Source organism: Electrona antarctica, assembly GCF_951216825.1.
Source record: "Electrona antarctica genome assembly, chromosome: 14".
Taxonomy (NCBI): domain Eukaryota; kingdom Metazoa; phylum Chordata; class Actinopteri; order Myctophiformes; family Myctophidae; genus Electrona; species Electrona antarctica.
In genome coordinates this window covers 23,269,695-23,288,859 of record NC_136795.1, presented here as the reverse complement: position 1 = coordinate 23,288,859, position 19,165 = coordinate 23,269,695, and the positions used below count along the sequence as shown (strand labels likewise).

General features: G+C 43.7%; 1 protein-coding gene and 1 long non-coding RNA gene across 2 annotated transcripts; both read right to left on the bottom strand.

Annotated features, from left to right (window-relative positions):
- Positions 1-1,223: 1,223 nt before the first annotated feature.
- On the bottom strand, positions 1,224-5,597 carry LOC306936147. Its single transcript, XR_013791469.1, has 2 exons — positions 1,723-5,597; positions 1,224-1,640 (listed from the first exon to the last, which is right to left on the bottom strand). It is a non-coding gene; the product is annotated as an uncharacterized lncRNA (long non-coding RNA).
- A 43-nt stretch (positions 5,598-5,640) lies between these two features.
- ubald2 (UBA-like domain containing 2) lies at positions 5,641-17,573 on the bottom strand. Its single transcript, XM_079521085.1, has 3 exons — positions 17,165-17,573; positions 11,629-11,685; positions 5,641-6,047 (listed from the first exon to the last, which is right to left on the bottom strand). The coding sequence occupies exons 1-3, from the start codon at positions 17,282-17,284 to the stop codon at positions 5,673-5,675; spliced, it is 552 nt and encodes a 183-aa protein (XP_079377211.1). The 5' UTR covers positions 17,285-17,573; the 3' UTR covers positions 5,641-5,672.
- Positions 17,574-19,165: the final 1,592 nt, after the last annotated feature.

Here is a 19,165-nt window from a genome sequence, read left to right as displayed (position 1 = left end):
AAATAAAATTACCCCAAAATGGTACACACAAGTGTCTGGTTCGCCTATATTGATATGCCCAAAATATGGTTTTCTAAAGAAGTTCCTTTTAAAAAACGTTTTATATTTATTTAGGTATGTGGTTGGCTTTAACGTCTGTCAAATTCAGTTCATTGGGCTGGATGATATAAATGTTGAATAAAGTGACGGAGGCAACAACAGTAGTGTCACAGTAGTGTTTGTTGGTTGTGTGACGACTGACGAGACAAGACAAAGTCACACCAGTTTCACAACAGCTCAACAGCAATGTTCCACCTACTACCCACATCCTTCCACCATGCACAGCAGAAAACAGGACTTATTGTAGGTGTGTGAGAGTAATTTTATTACTATACTTGTGAGGGCATTATGGTCAGCTCGACACTGCAGCGTTGATTGCATAACTGGCCTACAGGGCAGCCCTCCGTAGATTTGTACTAGTAGAATTTGAGAAATAAGTCAATTCTCCTGGTATTTATGAGAGAAATAGTTGTTTTTTATGGTTAGAACCAGATTGAGGTTGGTGTTTAGGGTGTGATATTTAAATAAGTTAGGTTCAGGAACAGAGATATGCATATGCCTGATTTATACATATTCGTATTAGTTACTCTCCGGTGTCATGCACATCAATAGCCAATCTAAAAGCTCACAATGATTGTAGATGGCCTATTTTCCCATTTTAGGCTTAGGGTTAAAAAAACATTTTTTAAAACTTTTTGTTTAAGTATAGTTTAAGTATAGTAATATTAACATATGTGTGTGTGTGTTTGTGTGTGCAACGGTGGAAGGCTGTTTACAGTTAAAGATGGAGTGCGGTGTGCCATGATTTCATGTGTTTATGACGTGACAGTACTTCATTAGACCCCTTGGTGTGGTTATGTGCAATGATGTCTTCCCTTTGTATTTAGAGTTTCTTCCTGGAGGCTGAAACCTTGAAACGTGCCGATGAAAAAAAAGTGATATAGTGACATCACAATATCATCCCCTCCCCCTTTATCATACAACAGCAGTGGTTGCGGCTTCCGTTCAGGTGGATCACCACCCATCAGGCAAACCAGGCATACATAATGAACTGGTGGGTGTGGCCACATAAAAACAACATTTTAACAAATACTGTACCATTTTTTGAAAAACATCCACTCCATCTTTAACGTCACCAACCCAAGGTGATGAAACTGCAAAAAAAATCACCCCCAAAAACAAGATAGAGATCATCATACTGTTTTATTAAACATATAAATACAAATTTCAACAGAAGGAAAAAAATGAACACAAAATACTTGAGACAAGTCTATAAAAAAAGAAAACAAAAGAGCTGAGGATTAGAACATTGTGGATTTCCAAGGGTTCCGTGAGAAAGTAGAACGTTTTTCTTTTTTGCAACATTTCGCACGCTTGATCAGATATTAAAAAATTATAATTTATAAACACTGAACGGACATTGTTTTTGTCGAGTCTGCTCTATTAGGGTTGGGTGCCTGGTAAAATATTCAGGGTTCTGAAAGTGTGGGAGGGGTCGAATCCTGTCTCTCAAACTTTGATAACCCCCATAACTCTGAAAGTGCACAAATGTGTACACTCCGGAGTTACAGACCTGTAAGGGTCCATTTGGAGTTACAGACCTGTAAGGGTCCATTTGGAGTTAGACCTGTAAGGGTCCATTTGGAGTTACAGACCTGTAAGGGTCCATTTGGAGTTACAGACCTGTAAGGGTCCATTTGGAGTTACAGACCTGTAAGGGTCCATTTGGAACTCCCCTCAAGGAACCCTGAGGTCCCTGGACCCCACTTTATCCCCATCAACAACTTGAACCCCATAATTAGTTGACCGGATTCCCAAGGGCTAGGGCTACAGGGCTCGCTCCCGTTTTCGCTCTAGATTAAATACCTTCGCCGGAAATAGCCGCTTTACAAGCTCGTAGGCCTGCTACTCGTGTCAAGCACCGAACCGTAGTATAAATTAGGCATGTTGGCCAAAGGCCTCCAAAACCAGCCTTGATCCATAAGCACAAATAGTGTCACGTGTACAGTATGTGACTTAGGGCTGGGCCAATACAACCAAAAATATATTCAAACCAATATTTAGAACCAGTAACTGACTTATTAACAAATAATTAAATATATATAATTTTCAATCAACAAATACATACAAAAAAAATTGAATGGATCGTTTATAAATCGACAAAATCAATTAGTTATTAACTTTAGTTTTTCAATGGTAGCGACGTACACAAATAATTAAAATTGCCAGTTGACAAGGTCACACGTGTCAAGTTGTGAGCTTATTTCCAGAAATAAGGTCATTCATGGTGATCGAGGCAGCAGTTTGGAATAATCCTGCTATTGATTTGAAGTGGTTATCGCCCCAGCCCTAATGAACAAATTTCAGAACAAATCAGCAAACAGAATACATGAACAGGTCCAACGTCTCATTAATCTCCATTTAGTGGTAGAGCTACAATGTCTTCTATCGCAGTAGATTGGAGACACAGTCACATTTATCTTATCTTATAATCAGTTTGATTTGAATGAAAAATTAAAAAAAGAAACTTCTTGAAGCCAGAAATAATTTATTTTGGCATGCGTTGTGGACCTATTGAATGTTTTCCATCCTGTACATTTGTCGTGGTAATTCAAAATTGTCGGTCGTCCTCTATCATGATCCAAAGACATTTGTGACAAAGCAAAACTTTTGTCTTTTCACTGTTAAATTATACTTCTAAAACAACAGGATGGTTGTTTTTTTGTGTTGACATACCCCTTTTCCTGGGGATAATATGGGAGTTTCAAGGTTGTCGTTTCGAAATGTATCACTGTTGTAAACTTGATCAGAACAATCATGGCCACCCAGGACTGCATTTCAGATTATTTCTACCACTTGAATAAAATAAAGTAAAACAAAATACACACATTTAATCGGTCTGTAATGCTATGGTGTAATTCCCTTTACTTTTTGGCAGGAACTACTAAAAATATACGAAGCACCGGTAAATATGAACTTTAAAGGCATAGGGCATTTTGGTAGATGCTTGGGTTGTTTATGTTAACCTTGTCATGATGTAACTGGTCTGATTAGTGACATATATCGAGACGCTACGTTTTGGATTATTCATTTCTAATCAACGGAGCGATATACAATAAACCAAACCAAGTACACTACAGTCCAAACCCTCTACCAAAGTGTCCTATGGCTTTAAAACCCATTGATGGTGTGTGTGTGTATGTATGTGTGTGTGTGTGTCTGCGGTTAAAGAATACATTCAAAGCAGGCATGGGGCCTCTCCCCGTTCAGAGGTAGCACTGTTGAGCTGCGGTAGGTTGTGTGGAAAATCACTGAGCTGGCCTTTACCCCGCACAGTCCAACTCCTCAGGGTTTCCACTTAAGAGTGTTCAAATGTAACCGTCGGTTACATCTGAGCACTCCAAAGTTACAAATGGTAAAAACTTGTTAAAGAGTGCTGTAAGTGATACATCTTTGATAAAATAAGTGTATAATCATTGCTTACTATTATTTTAGGTATCGACTTTTGCACTGTTCATTCTTTCGCTGTGTCTTAGGTTAGGAGAAATGCATTTTCGTTTCCTTACACTTGTTACAGACAGCAATGACAAATAAAGAAATGTTGAATCTTGAATTTGCTATACACGGTTTCTCTCTCCGGCTCTTTAGTAATCAGAAAAAGCATTTTCTTTCTTCCGATGGGACACAGAACAAACACTGTAGCAACTAACTTTTTTAACAATAAACTCTTTGTTTGAACCAAGAACATATTCCTTACAGCACCTTTAACACAGAGTATCAGTCTTGTCTGTGCGTAACAGCGAAATTGACGTCTGTGTATTTGCACTGGTCTGTTTTGGCTGAGCCTTTTACAAGTGAGTTAAGATGCTCCCATAATATGTCATAATGTCTTTTAAGTCTTATTTCTCACCGAAACCACAAAGCGATGCCTTATTAATGACAATTCTGTGTGACATCAATTAAACCCAATTCATACATTGTTACGTCGAAAATAGCAGACCTTCAAGCTCATTGTGAGCTTGTAGGTCTGCCATTTTCACCACAAGACAAAGCATAAATTGGACATTATCCCTGCTCAAAGTCTCTTTCCGTTATGTTCATTCCATCTACAAAAAAACAACAAAAAACATTAAAAAAGAAACCCTACAATATAAATGTGCCAGCTATCTGTCTGGCTATATAATCTTAAGTCAAAATAGTCAAATTATTGCTGTTCCTGCTAAACAAAGCCGAACCAAAACCGATCCCTCTTTTTTGAGATTCATCCGCTTTCTTTTTTTATATGTTCTCCGAAACACAAGAGCGGTGTGCTAGCTGTCCGCACGCCCCAAGCCCACATCGCTCATCGACACAAGAGCATGCAAACACAAGCTGAGCGAGAGTTGAGTTTCACTGCGCTTAGCACTGCTATGGCCAAGCGTATGAAACCCAACCCCTGCCCGGCTCCCGTCTCTATACCTCACCTACACCAGTGGATCTCAACCTTTTTCATTTCAGGGACCCCCTGTTTGCTGTGCATTATTAGGCCACGGACCCCCCCCCCCACCCCAACCATAACTGAGAGGAAATTGAACCATTCGCACGCTCTCAGAGTGACAGATTTGTAAAGGTCCATTTGGTTCCTAATAACTTTAAAAAATTTAGCTGGGGGACCTCCTGGTAACACACTCAGAGTCCCCGAACCCCATGTTGAGAACCACTGGGCTACACTCTTAACCACACTGTACAGATAACTCTCATACCACAAAATAATATGTAGAAACATAGAATATTATTTGTATTCTTCTGGGGAAAAAAACAGAACTGCCACTATTTATTTTTTTGCACTGCAGTTCCGTCCTTCCCATCTTTTCACCACATTATTGCAGAGTTCCTCGAGCCAATAGGCGGCGGTGATCACCGACATCGCCGGCGTTACAAAACAAGGGGGAGTGGGGGGGAAATGACGTTCGTAGGAAAACGGCCCGATGGTGATGGGTTGAAGCACTGCATCACACAATGGCTCTGGTCCTGTGTAAGGTACGTGTTTTAAGTGCTCTGTCGGGTCCTTCACAAACCCTCCCCCTGTCCCACGAAAAAAGAAGATGATCTGTGTCCATCTCTTCCCCGTGAAAATGTTTTTCCTTGAATTCCTGTCCGATGAAGTTTTTTTCCCCCCCATTGGCTTCTTATCCCACTTCCTGTCATTAGTGGTTTGTCCCCTCGAGGGTACTACTTCCTCCTTGGCTTGGATGAGTATCGATGAAGAGAGAAATAAAATTACCTTCCTCTCAAAACGAGACAGATTGCTCATCATCATCATTTTAGGAAAAGATAAACAAAACAAAAAGGAAAAACCAACAGCATCTTGCCCTCTCTCCACCTCACCCCCGAAACCTAACTTTTTAACCATTTTAGGGTGATTCATACGTGGCTGCGCAGTGCGCACTGGCATCGCACACCGAAAATAACCGATCTGCAAACTCGCTGCCACGCGTCCCGAACAATGTAGATCGGCCATTTCCCGGCGCGGGTCACCATCATTTCCCCTCGAATCTACACACCTGCCCCGAACCAAACATTAGGCTACAAACCCCCTCCCACACCCCCCCCCCTCACACACACACACACTCCCTGACAGCCACCCAAGAGTCTCATCTCTGGCCGTGGAGCACCGACACGACCGGCGGCTGCTGGGAGACAGGGGGCTGCGACACAGGTGGCCACATGGGCGCGGCAGGGTGCATGTGGTGGAAGTGGTGGTGGTACTGGTTGCCGTGGTGATGGTGGCCCGTGGGCGAGGAGGGGGGCAGCCAGGACGGCTGGTGGCTGGGCGGTGACGACGCCCAGAAGGAACCGAAGCTCGACGATGACGAAGGGGGTGGCGAGCACGCCATGGAGGAGGAGGAGGAGCCGCCCACGCCCGCGCTGCAGCCGACGCTGGACTCGGACGCCCGCAGCTTGGAGAACATGGTGATGGCGTCTGGGAAGTTGGGAGGCGTGGCCGGAGTGTTCCTGGGAGTGCACATCTGTGAGGTTAAAAAAAAAGGAAGAGGAGAGCAGAGTCAGTGGCTGAAAGGGAAACGTGAAAGTCCTAAAACCATGAAAACCTGAGCACGATTCTACAAATTAGATTACAAGTTTGCAGTGTGTAGTTTTTAAGTCTAGCTTTTATTCGTTGATGAAATTGTCATAGTTGTATGTCATCATAGCTTAGTTTTTATTTAGTTTTTGTTCAGTGAAAAACAGTTTGGTCGACAGACATTTTTCATCATAGTTCAAATCGACAAAATCCACACTGGCGTAACGATGCTGCTGTGCCAAAGCTCTTCAATGGGGTCATTCATCAAAGCGCCGGTTGAAAGGCTAGCGTAACGTTGCTGCCGTGCGAACCGAAACAACACAGACGTAAAACAAACACGCTTCCAGGGATCAGGTGTACGGCCATAAATAGAGGCGGTGATGGTGACGTGGTGGACCTCTGGGCGCTGGACTGAGACCTGTTTTATTTATAAACATACACACTCCCTGCCACGGTGGACCTCTGACGTATACACAATATACACATGCAAAACTGCATGCCTACTCGCGTGCGCGCGCGCGCACACGCACACACACACACACACACAGCCTGTCGTACAATGCATACACGTGTACGTGCATGTGTAACTATGCAGGTACATGCACGTACTCAGTTGTTAACTTTTTTTTCATGTCATCAAAAAACGGTGAATTAAACATAAAACAAATAGCGTGTTTAGCATGTTACGCATAGAAGCTCAAGCTGTTAATGTAGCTTAATCGAATTATCAATAACCCTGTTTTTTCTCCTCTTGCTAACAAATCCACACACAAAAAAGTATTCTTCTAATACTATCTTTAAATAATCTCTCAAATCGATTAGTCTGATCAGAGTCTGTCAAATGCCTACACAAAAAAGACCCACTTCTTTACACCTGTATTCCTCCAATGTGACAATAAATTTGATTCTCTCGCTCTCTTTCCCTCTCCCAATACCCCCCCTGAATTCTGGATCCCTATGAAAAAGAACAACAATAAAACCTCTTAATCGCTGCGTCTTCACGGGCACCTGACTTTTCACCTGGATTCAGCAACAAATGTGTGGTTTGCATTCACTGGTTCTCAACGTGGAGTCCGGAGACCCCCAGGGGTCCTTTGAGGGGGTTCCAGGGGGTCCCCAGCTAGTAAATGATTGATAGACCCAATAGAAACGTGCAGGTCTGTAACAGGTCTGTTATTTGGTTCCACTCTCAGAGTTATAATTAGTGTGTAAATGTGGCTTCCAGAGACCGAATGCATATCAAACTAGGGGTCCTCTAAATGAATATACTAATATACACACACACACACTACTGGCCGAACACTAAGCCAGTGTTGATGCGAGCTGAGAAGTGTGTGAGCTGTTTCGGAGGGTCCGCGGGTGCTTGGCATGCCTGCCCAAAGCCCCCCTCATCAGCCAGCCCGGTATAACAGGTGCTGCTAGCAGGAAGACCTTCAACTCTATATGGCACGGACGCACGATGTCGAACCAAAATACACCCGGCAGCCCCTCTCTTTTTTTGGTTCTAATACTGACTAGCGGTGCAACAGTAACAAATCAATCATCTAATGAAGCAATCTAATTGCAACCAAACATCACAGTTAACTATGGAATCGAGCATTTCCCGTCAGTGTCTCGGGCACCATCAGTGTGTTGTGTCTACATCTGACCTCAAACCCTTAGATCCCCATATATGCATATATTTCACGTGGTGGGGGGGTGACATCGAACCCCCCCCCCCCCCCCAAAACAAACACTTGGAATTACAGCAAAGCACAGTGACAGCTGGTGTGTGTGTGTGTGTGTGTGTGTTTCTGTCTAGCCCAGCCAACCAGTCAGTCAGTGGGGAGCGGCCGTGGACAGTGGAATTATGGGTAAAATAATAGGCAGTGTGTCCTATGACCTAAGCTGTGTGTGTGTTGTTTACAACAGCAGCAGGCTCCCCGGTGTAGTGAGGGGACAGGCCGGGGGCAGGAAGTTCAACAGCTTTAGGCTAAAAGGCAAGTCTGGACTTGCCTTTAATGTGGTACCCTCCAGAAATATGTATGCAGTCACACACACACACACACACACACACACACACACACACACACACACACACACACACACACACACACACACACACACACACACACACACACACACACACACACACACACACACACACACACACACACACACACACACACACACACACACACACACACACACACACACACACACACACACACACACACACACACACACACACCTTACTGCAGGAGATGGAAGTGTGTAGAATAAACAGTAGGCTTACATGAGAAGTCGTTTTGAGAGTGCCGTTTACATTGTTACAGTAAAATGATAAATATAGGGACGCACCGATGTGACATTTCTGACTCGCACTCGCTATCGGTCTCTCTGTTACGCCATGGGGGAGATTTTTGTACTCCTATCGCACCACGTGACCATCATGCATCACATACACACACATACGCATGCACGTGCTCTGTGTGCCTTTCTTTTCTTTATCCCTCTTGCGGTCTCTTCCTACCCACATGTAGACAGACAGACACACTCACACAATGTCATCCAACCAGTTCCCTCGTTTGTCCTACCCCTCTCATCCAACCGATTGACTGCAATCAACTGTCAATTTTTTTTTTCGTGAGTGGACGACACACAAATAAAATAAAGGAAATGCCGGCGATGCCATGAGGTTTGCGTCGGTACCGGACAACGCACATTAATAAAATGAAAATAGCTGCAATGTCGTTGGGGTTTCGTCAGCGAACGACATGCATAAATAAAACCAAGACGTTTAACGTGACCTTCGGCACGTATACGGTGGTAACAGGGCTGCGTTGACATGACGCGTGTTCACCGTCACTGTGACAGACAGCTCTGGCAGGGAATAAGGTAAAAAGGAAAAATTTGTCGGGCCAAGTGTACAATCTGTGATTTGTGACTAGGGCTGTCACAATTATTACATAATCGTCGTCGTCAGTTATTGAATATTTTCACGTTCGGTATTCAGCTAACCGTCTGCTGCCCATGGAGATCCATATAAGCTATTAATGAACCAATTACCGCCGGCATTAATTCATCCATCGATAGCGTACTGCCAGGGTTTTATCGCGCGTAACACTTACTTTGAATAACCAAATATCCGTAATCACATCTTACTATGAAACCATTCCGTGTGTGTTGACATCGCTGGTGCTTGTTCTCTCGGTCGGTGGTGGAAAAAGTGGACCGCGAGTATCACAGCGCCTGCTACAGGCCGTTGAAAACGCTTGTCTGGGCCAAATCTACCCCTCCAATGTCAGTTCTGAGAAACAGCCATCTGAAAACAGAGCAGGCAATGTAAGTGGATGCGCGCGCATCTTCAAAATGGCCGCGGCCATTGTGTGTTTGTGTCCCAGAGTGATGTTTGCGTTAGCAATATCAGCTAACGATCGAAACGGAGAAGGAAGAAGGGGTAGGTTCTCGTGTTCCATGTGTTCGGCGGCAAAGCGGTTAACACAATCGGTTCCGGGATTCCTTCAAAATAGGAGCTCTGGGGTGCCGGAAAGACATGGCCGCTTTTACTCTGAAACCCACAACCCGGAAACAATCCGCTCAAAAACGTTTTCTTTACATTGCTAGCTTACATTGCTATCGTTTTAATTTATACGATATATGATCCAAAAGCGTTCATATTTTGCGGGAGAGACGGATGAGGAGCAGAAATGAAGCGCTAGTATATCGATCCGTTCAAAACCACGGAGAGCGCCCTGGATTAGGAGAGACGAGTCATTCTTTCTGCCACGCTAACATGTGTTAAAGAAACAACTGAAATGGATCACGTGACGAGTGAGAACTTTGAATCCATGCATTTGGTTATTGCTACGAAGCTTAAGCCCAAGTGGCCCCCAGGGGCCCAGAGGAATGCCGGGTGACGAGACACACAGAGATGGGTGGATGGCAGCTGAACACCCCCCCCCCCCCCCCCCTCATCTCTCTGTACTCCGTCAGTAAACACACACACACCCTTGTATTCTTCCATCACTCCTCCTACTCAGCCAGTCCTGACACACACACAGAGCCTGGGGCGCTATGATGTAATGGCACTGCACCCAAAATAATAACAAACCCAGGGCCCTGCGCGTGCACGCACATACGCGCGCACACGCACACGCACACACACACACACACACACACACACACACCCCTCTTCACGCTGGAGCCTGCCTCTTCCAGAGCAACTGACAGCAAGCACACGCACACCTTAACAGAGGCGGTAGTTTTAATTAAAGCTGCAACTGTAACTTTCCTGAAGTGTTTTGTTTTTACGACTGAGCTAAAACATGAGGTCAAAACATTTGTGTCAAACCAGAAACAGGATTGTGTCAAAGGTCGTGTCCAATCGAGACACAGGATCTTGAAAGTCTCAATAGGAGAGCAGGGAGACCCACACAAGAGAATATTTGTCAAAAATGATTGGAAAACATGCCCCAAACGATTGCTCAAGTGGTTAAACTGTTCCTCATCCCCTGATCTGCAGTGACCAAAATGGCTGCCGTTGGGGAGTGGTATTGCGCAAGCACAGCAGCGTTGAACCAAAGGCAGCAGCTCATCTAGTGTGTGTGTGTGTGTGTGTGTGTGTGTGTGTGTGTGTGCGCGCGCGCACACACACAACGTGCATGCGTGTTAATCTAGCTGGATTTAGAAGCTAAAGTATGAATTGGCTAGTGTGGAAACCAGATGAGTCTGCCATTGCAAAAAAAATGCGCTTGGCAGATTTGGTCTGGCACCGTTGTGATTTGATCTCACTCCCTCTGAAGTAGAGAGGGACCAATCAGGAACCAGTATACAAATATGGGGCAGGTTTCTTTTACCAGAGGCATTTATACACATAGTGATAATAGCCATTAATTAAAAAAATACAAACAAAAACAAAAACAGAAAGTTGAAATATGGAGACCTAAGGTTTCTGTCCGACAGCAACAAACATGGACGCCCAGGCTACTGATCAATGGTTTCCATTCAACACATTGGTGGACTGCTATTATATTATACAATACTATTACTATTGTTATACCTGCTATTATTGTTATTGCCATCATTACAGTTGTTAATATTGTTGTTCTTGTGACCTGTAAGTGTCTCTCTCCTCTCTCTTTCTTCGCCTGACACGGTCATGGCAGATGGCTGCTCGCCCTAGAGCCTTGTTCCGCCCCAGGTTTGTTTTCTGGGTTTTCATGGTGGTTGTCCCCAGCAAATGTAGCATCATAATAATTTCAACCCCTTTAATCCATTTATATGTTGGATATTCAAAAATAGCAGCCTCCGCAATTTGTTTTTTTATACAAATCTTCTCTTCTGGGGATCCCTGGCACAAACCCATTTCAGGTGGGGGTCCGCTTGTGTACAAAAATAATTCCACAAACGCATCACCATGAGGACGTGTTGCCGTTGGCTGCTTGCTAGTCGTCGTCAGCTTTGTAGGCTCTGGGTCATTTTTGGCACACGTCACTGGATGATAAATTAAGCTTAAGTCTTGTTCGCTTGGAACCAAATGAACTTACCATCTGGTGGTGATGACTAGGTATGTTGGCCTCCTGGAAGAAGGAGCTGAGGGCCGCCTGTGTACGAGAAAACACACAGAGAGAGAGAGAGAGAGAGAGAGAGAGAGAGGAGGAAATAGTGTGTGAGAACATTATAAGGACGTGAACTTGAGAGGGGGTTTGCTAACACACACACCACCACAGAGAGCAGTTTCACATTAAATGCTTTATCTTGCTTTTGCTGCTGGGAATGAGTCGCGCGCGCACACACACACACACACACACACACACACACACACACACACACACACACACACACACACACACACACACACACACACACACACACACACACACACACACACACACACACACACACACACACACACACACACACACACACACACACACACACACACACACACACACACACACACACACACACACACACACACTAAAAGGGTCAGTCAGTCAGTCAGTACGGCAGAGTCACGTGACACCCTAGCAAGGTTAAAACTATTATCCCCCCCCGTGGTGTGATCTAAAACGGGGTTTGTAAAGCAGAGGGAAGCTCTAAAGGGCTAGCTGACACCTAACAAGTGCTGCTAAGGGGCCTGGCTCTGTCTTTTTCACCTCGAAAAAGGGAAAGCTAGAAGAAGTTGGTTGATATCAAGTATCACTTGTACTCGACGGGAAATGCCCCTCGTCAGTGTGATGCCTTTATTCTCATAGCATTGTTTCATAACATACAAGGGGCTTTGGAGATTGCACTTTTACTGTATATTCTGTGTATCAACCTCATTGCTGTACACTTTACATTGCTGCTAAAAAGGAGAGAGTTACCTTTACTTGTCTTTTCTTATCCTGCATTATATTTTATCGTGTTTAGAATAGCCTGCAGTGTATGTGACATAAACAATGCACTGATTGTACTTGTATGAGTGACAAATCCCCTTTGAATCTTGAACATTGAGACTAAAATAGTGTAAACATTCGACAAAACAAGAAAGACTAGCTCATTTGCAATAGCTTACATGCTTAAATGTATTCTTCAATCAACAACAGAATATAAAAACAGAGAATGTTGCTACAACAGACTCTCTCCGGGAGGTCAAACAACAGGCAAGGCTTGAGAAATGTAAACAAGTTTCACGGCTGCCTCCCCTCGACGCAAAACAAGGAAGTTCACGACAGCTAACTTCTATTGTTTTTTTTAATGTTGTGAACAACCGAGCGACGAGGGCCAAAGGGAAAACTTGATGACCTGCCGCTCCCCACTCTAGCGACAACAACACTGATAACTGAGAGGCCAAAACATTGGCCAGCTCTGCTTTCTTTCCTCACAGGAGCAGAACACATTCCTCTCGGTGTGTGCGCTCGTCTGACTCCGACGTGATTCACATCTAATGCTGGGAATGAACGGTGTGGAGCCTGCTGGTGGTGAGATCATTACCTAGGAAAAACAATCCCTACTAGTATGAATGCCAAAAAATAAAAAGGTCTTGCTATTAAACATTCACCCATCACTGCTTTCTCAGAAGAATTCCTATTTTCGGTTAAGGCATCAGACATTTGAAAGTGCACAGTAAAATCTCCAGTGTTCCATTTATTCATTTGTAACTCTGAACATTTGGACATGCTCAAGCGTTGCATTCCAATTTCCAATAGTAGTTAATATAGCCATGTTATAAGTTATAACACAGTTATGACAGTTATAATAACAAACATCATTTAACTAACAAGAGGTAGTAGTCATTGTAGTTGTAAAAGTGTGAGTTGGGTTTTAGCCTCCATTTCCTTTTCACTGCAGGCCGCCTCCTACTAGCCAACACTTGAATGAATGTGTGCTTTCCCTTGTGCGTCCTCCCCTCCCCCCCAACACTCACACACACGGTCTGCTTGTTTGACAACAGCAGCGGTAGTGGAGGAATGTCTGCCCCGTCTCAACCAACGTGACACACATATCAAAGCTTCAATGCAGCTCGGGCTGCTATTGTGTACCGAGGGCCAACGAGTCCACGCTCCTTTGTCTTTCACCAGGTTTTTTTTCTTCTCCGCTCTCTTTTTCCCAGACCCAGAGTTTTTTTGTCCGCCATCAATCATGAAAGCTTCACTGTGTCAACTCGTATTTCCTGCCGCTGTAAACACAAACAGCGAGCGACGTAGCCAGCCGGTTCCGGGGCACAGCCTAAACCTAAACTACATGAGAGCGAGACCGATGTGAAGGGGGGAGGGGGGGTGGTCACTGGTCAATTCAATAGGTCTTTCACTAGTCTGTGTGTGAATGGAGCACGTGAAAGAGAGATATACCGAGCTAAGCAGCGGCTACCTTATGTAACATGGCAGAAGACCGCCGTTTACAAACTGACAAGACACAGAAACTCGACAGGCCAGCGCACGTACAAGCAGATGGACACTTAACCCAAACTGTGAGATGGGAGGAAGGGCCTCGGGGGGAAAGCGAGGTCAGAGACATTAGAAAGAATGCTATTAGATCTAATATTAACCACTTAAAAGCCTATATATACTTTGTTGGGTCCCCCAGAGGTCTTATAGATGGTCCCCCATAACACCAAATATCTTCGCCAAAATTGGCCGATCTACAAATCACTAGACCGCTGAATATGCATGATAGGGACGGGTTAATGTAGTTAACATTAAAATAGGCAAAACACTTTTGTTTTTTTTCAGTATTATACGTCTAGTTGCCATACTCTGGGTCACGTCTGGCCATGTCGACCTGAGGTTGTCTGGATGACACTTTGTCACAGCGATGCATCCACTCCATTACTCCAACCAATTAGGCGTTCCTTGCATGACAACAAACCCAGAAGAGCCCTGAGAGCTTTCTTCTGCTCCCGGCCCTCAAGACATCAACAGCCGCTGACCTCACCAATATCAGACTGGTCATTGAACACACAGGGAGGTGTGTGTGGGCATCCCATCTGGAACATGGAGGCTGGCTTGTGTCAAAGATCCTATAGCGGGGTGGTGCTTGTTGCACCTACCCGGTTGAGTACAAACGTATTTCAACCCAGCAGCCAAAAGCTTGTCGAGTGGGATTCACTATAGGTAACAGTATTCAGTAAACGGCTTACTTACACTGCAGGATATTTAGTTTGAGTACGGTAGAAATGCAGTTTTGACACCCATGACGTGATGACCAAAACACAGAGCAAATAGGCATTAATGAAAGGGCAAAAACATTCAAAAACCTTATTATCACAGCAGAAGGCTGCAATGCATGGGAATACACAGTCAAATCTGCAGTGTTAATTTAGCCCAGGTAGTGAAAATGGAACCAGATGGACTGTCCATCTGGCTCCATTTACACTCCCGGAGTTAATTTAACACTAGATCTTACTGTACACTACAGTATGTCCACAGCTCAAGTTACTGTTTATGAACAGCTGGGAGGGTAATGTGTCTTAATGATCCTATATATAGCCGTCTTTCTTTAATACAATATGACAACATTCTTGAGACCACTTGTCCATCACAAGTTCACAACATTCCCAAAGGCAAAAATTGGGATGCAAGACTTCACATTTCCATGAGTTCCCTTCAAATTATTTTTGTTGCTGTGTAACAAGTGCAATAGGTACTCATCACCAGCACAGATAAACGAGATAGCAAAAGAAGACGTATGACTGTTTACATTAAAAAGCTGAACGACCTGTGCTTAACAAACTGAAACAAGTTCTACATTGTTAGTTTAAACGTGTATGTGTAATGATTAGATGTGGTGGGTGACATCATGTGACATGAACACAGCATACAGGTCATCAAGATGGGATCTTGTACTACAAAATGGCATCAGCATTACAATATCTGTCAAGTTAAGTTATGGATAATAATACACCATATCTCATAATATACTTTTTCATCTTTCATCTTGAATGTGGAGTGGACATAATAAAAGAAAGTTAATAAAACATTCACAACAGTGTTATTATAGATGATAGATAATATACTAGGTTGGTCATTTGTTCATGTTTTTGCCATTTAGATTTGATTTAGCTTGACCACAAATGTTACCAGAAATGCCATTTAGAAGAATTGTTTAGACAGAGGACGCTAGGTTAATCGTTTACCTGGTCTCCTGTAGTTTCAAATGTACAGAATGGTATTTAGATATCAGCAATCATGTTGTTTAGACTAGGTCCATTGTTTATGTGGTATCCTAGTTTCTTTGAGGCACTACATTCATTGTTCCCTTTGCAACACTATTTATGGTAACCATTTTAGGCTACCATGTCCATGACTACACAGTCCATGACATTTCCTCTGATTTCCAATCGATAGGCAGCAGCCATATTGGAAAGAAATTGGGCTTCTTCCTTACTTCCTTCACAGGTCTTACCAATGATACCAATTAAGACTCTGTCCCATTCTGATCAAACAGTCAGGGTGCTGATATTGTGCATTGTTTGTGGGCTCACTTGAAACGCTCTGCTACAACAGTGGGTCTCAAATTGTGAGGGGGGGGGGGGGGGGGGCTCCCAAATGGCCCCTTAATATGGAAGTGTAACTCAGTGTACAAATGGAACCAAATGGACCCTGTTCCATTAGCACACACTCAGAGTTATGGGAGTCTTTGAAATTAAAAAAAAGTTTGAGAACCACTGAGCTACACTAAATGGAACAGAGCCTTAATTAGTATAATTGATAATTGACCAGTGAGAGGAAGAGGAAGAGAAGAGGCCCAACTTCACTTCTTTCCAATATGGCTGCTTTGCCTAGAGCCTATCAGAATAAAGAGTCCCATGGGAAATCGCTCTGGATAAGAGCGTCTGAGAGATGCCTACATTGTAAAATCTGTTAAATCAATATCATCACTCATATCAGTAACCGGAAGAGTGTGCACCTAAACATTGTGGGCAGTCTGAGCACCTTCAAAAACAAAATGAGGAATTTGGTTGAACATTTAGGGCCTAATCGCTCTGCCATGCCATGCATGTTCAATACATACATTGTTTTAGACCAATTCCCAAACTCTTTGTTTTTCACCTTCAAAACAATTTAACATTGAGGTGCTCACAATGTTTGGTTGCTCTTCCAGTATCCAAGATATCGTGTATCATCATGGTATCATTTGGCGACACTGTGTACTAGTCAACAATGACACTGTGATTCCTGCCAAGAATGTAAACAACACCGGCCCCATTGAATCCATGCAGCAACCACGTCCTCAAAGCTAAAACACTAACCGTCAAAGGGAACTTGTACTGGGGTCTTGTACTGTAGATCTGATCTACAACTTAAGCTAATAAAGAGCAGCAGGGATCTGGGATTCTACAAGATTAGCTCTGTGATCTGTTCTTTTTGACCGATCGAGTATTCGCCTTTAAAGAGCGCATGGTCGTGACTCGTGTGTGTGTGTGTGTTATGGGGGGGGGGGGGGTCTTTGAAATTAAATAGTTAAATAACCTGGGCTAATGCAAACAAACGAAACGCTGAGAATAACTGACGCACGCACGCACACACACACACGCGCGCGCACACACACACACACACACGATTGATCGTACTGTTTGTGTTTGTTTGTTTTTTTTACCTCGAACTGCCAGTGTGCGCCCTGCAGGAGCTGCTTGGCCTGATCCGCAGCGCAGCCAGCGGTCAGAACAAACTGGTTGATCATCACCTGATGCCTCAGTTCGTCCATGTTCACCGACATGTTCTCTCCCCCCGGTCCACACGCCACACACACACCGAACCGAGTAGCGAGTAGCTCCTCCGACCGGACCGACGCTCAGGAAAACCGAGAAAACACGATGTTTGATGTCGATGTGGTATCGATTTATGAACGGACGCGTAATTGAGATGAATGTGTTGTTGTTTCCTGTCCTCTCTCTCTCTGCCCGTGTGTGTGTGTGTGTGTGTGTGTGTGTGTCTGACTGTGTGTGTCTCTCTCTTGGGTTACTCTGTCTGTCTGTCCTCAACAACAACATTGCAATGTTGCCAGACTTGAGAGAAACAAGCAAGAAGGTCTATGAGAACCATAGACGATTTAAAACAAAAATCACACCCGTGTGAAATGAGCTCAGGGGTGCTCTTATCATCATACATCATATACATCACATTCTGTCTTCACTTTTCTGTCCTCACTTTTGTCTTCAATGTTCAAGTGTTGCAACAGGTTTGTATTTCTGTTTACAATAAAAAAAACCTTTGTGGGTACTTTATTGTGAAAGTGTGTATCAGTGCTTTTATTTTGAAACTGAGAGTCACTTCCTGTTAGTACCATTTTGCAACAACAGTGCACACAGAAGACAGACCAGGGTCAGCTTGAGCCCGGGCGCTGAACGGCTGAAACACATCTTACTCACTTGGAAACATTTTAGACGCAATGTCGTAAGTTGTGCTGTTGAAATCAGTTATTGTAACTTTCTGTGACATCTTTTGTGACGTTTTGTGAATGTGTATTTGTTTGCTGCTGTCATCTTGCCTACTACACTGCAGTGTGTTTGTGTACTATGGTTAGCCACAGACCACAGTGATTTTGCTAATTGCCTGGGTTCCTTTTTAGGCCTACTTGGAAATGTGTGTAATGCTGTGAACAGACACTGAATGTTTGTTTTATTATTTTACAGTTTTCACCGTCTTGTCATTGAAGATACACAATTGTGTGAAATTGACCAGGTTTACTTAAGTAAACCTAAACGGTCAATTTCAACATTGACTAGCTGTCTTCATTGGCTGCGGTTGTTTAACTTGGTGTTAAGTGGCAGTCCCACACACTGCCTTTAATAGAACACTATACGAACACTTTAGAAACAATCCAAAAAAAGACAGCAACCTGCAACTACCAATATTTACATGTTACTTTATAGAAAAACAAGCCCGACATAGCTTATAATAAGCGGACATGGCAACACTTTAAAGTTGCTGCGATGACATCACCAATAACAAAGACCGAAGAGGCCTCCCATTGGTCCGTCGGCGAGTTGAACCCGCCCCCGCCGGACGCCCATTGGTCCCCGTTTTAAATCGACGGTGCGCGTGGTTGTAAATACGGGCGCGCCGCCGGTGAGTGGAGAGCGTGTGTGGAGATATTTAAATAGACATTGCTGCCTTTCCTTATGTTACATTATTGGTGGCAAAAGTGGCCCTTTTTATTGGTGCAAACTGCAAAGACACAAATAGCATAATGTAGGCCTAAGATTGTCAAAATGTAGGCTAAATATAATGTATTGACCTGTAGCCTACTTTGAGTGAACTATAGAGCGTCGCAGTCCCGCCTCCTACCCTGGACCAGGAAATGAAACCCAATGCATTATTCTCATAGACATTTCTTAAAGTATTTATTTAAAGACGGTTACGCCACGGACAAAGCCAACTCGAGTCGTGACAACTCATGACAACACAAACAATATTTTGGACCAAACAAATAATTAGAAATAAGAAAAAAACGGCAGGTTACAACACTTTTTTTGTTGTTTTTCTTCTTTGTAATTATTTGTTTGGTCCAAAATATTGTTTGTGTTGTCATGAGTTGTCACGACTCGAGTTGGCTTTGTCCGCGGCGTAACCGTCTTTAAATAAATACTTTAAGAAA

Bases quoted from the DNA above. Each gene is read 5' to 3' on its own strand.
- ubald2 (XM_079521085.1), bottom strand. From the start codon at position 17,284: ATGTCGGTGAACATGGACGAACTGAGGCATCAGGTGATGATCAACCAG. The intron at 11,686-17,164 runs GTAAAAAAAACA...TCTCGTACACAG, and splicing joins GCGCACACTGGCAGTTCGAG to GCGGCCCTCAGCTCCTTCTT. The intron at 6,048-11,628 runs GTAAGTTCATTT...TTAACCTCACAG, and splicing joins CTAGTCATCACCACCAGATG to ATGTGCACTCCCAGGAACAC.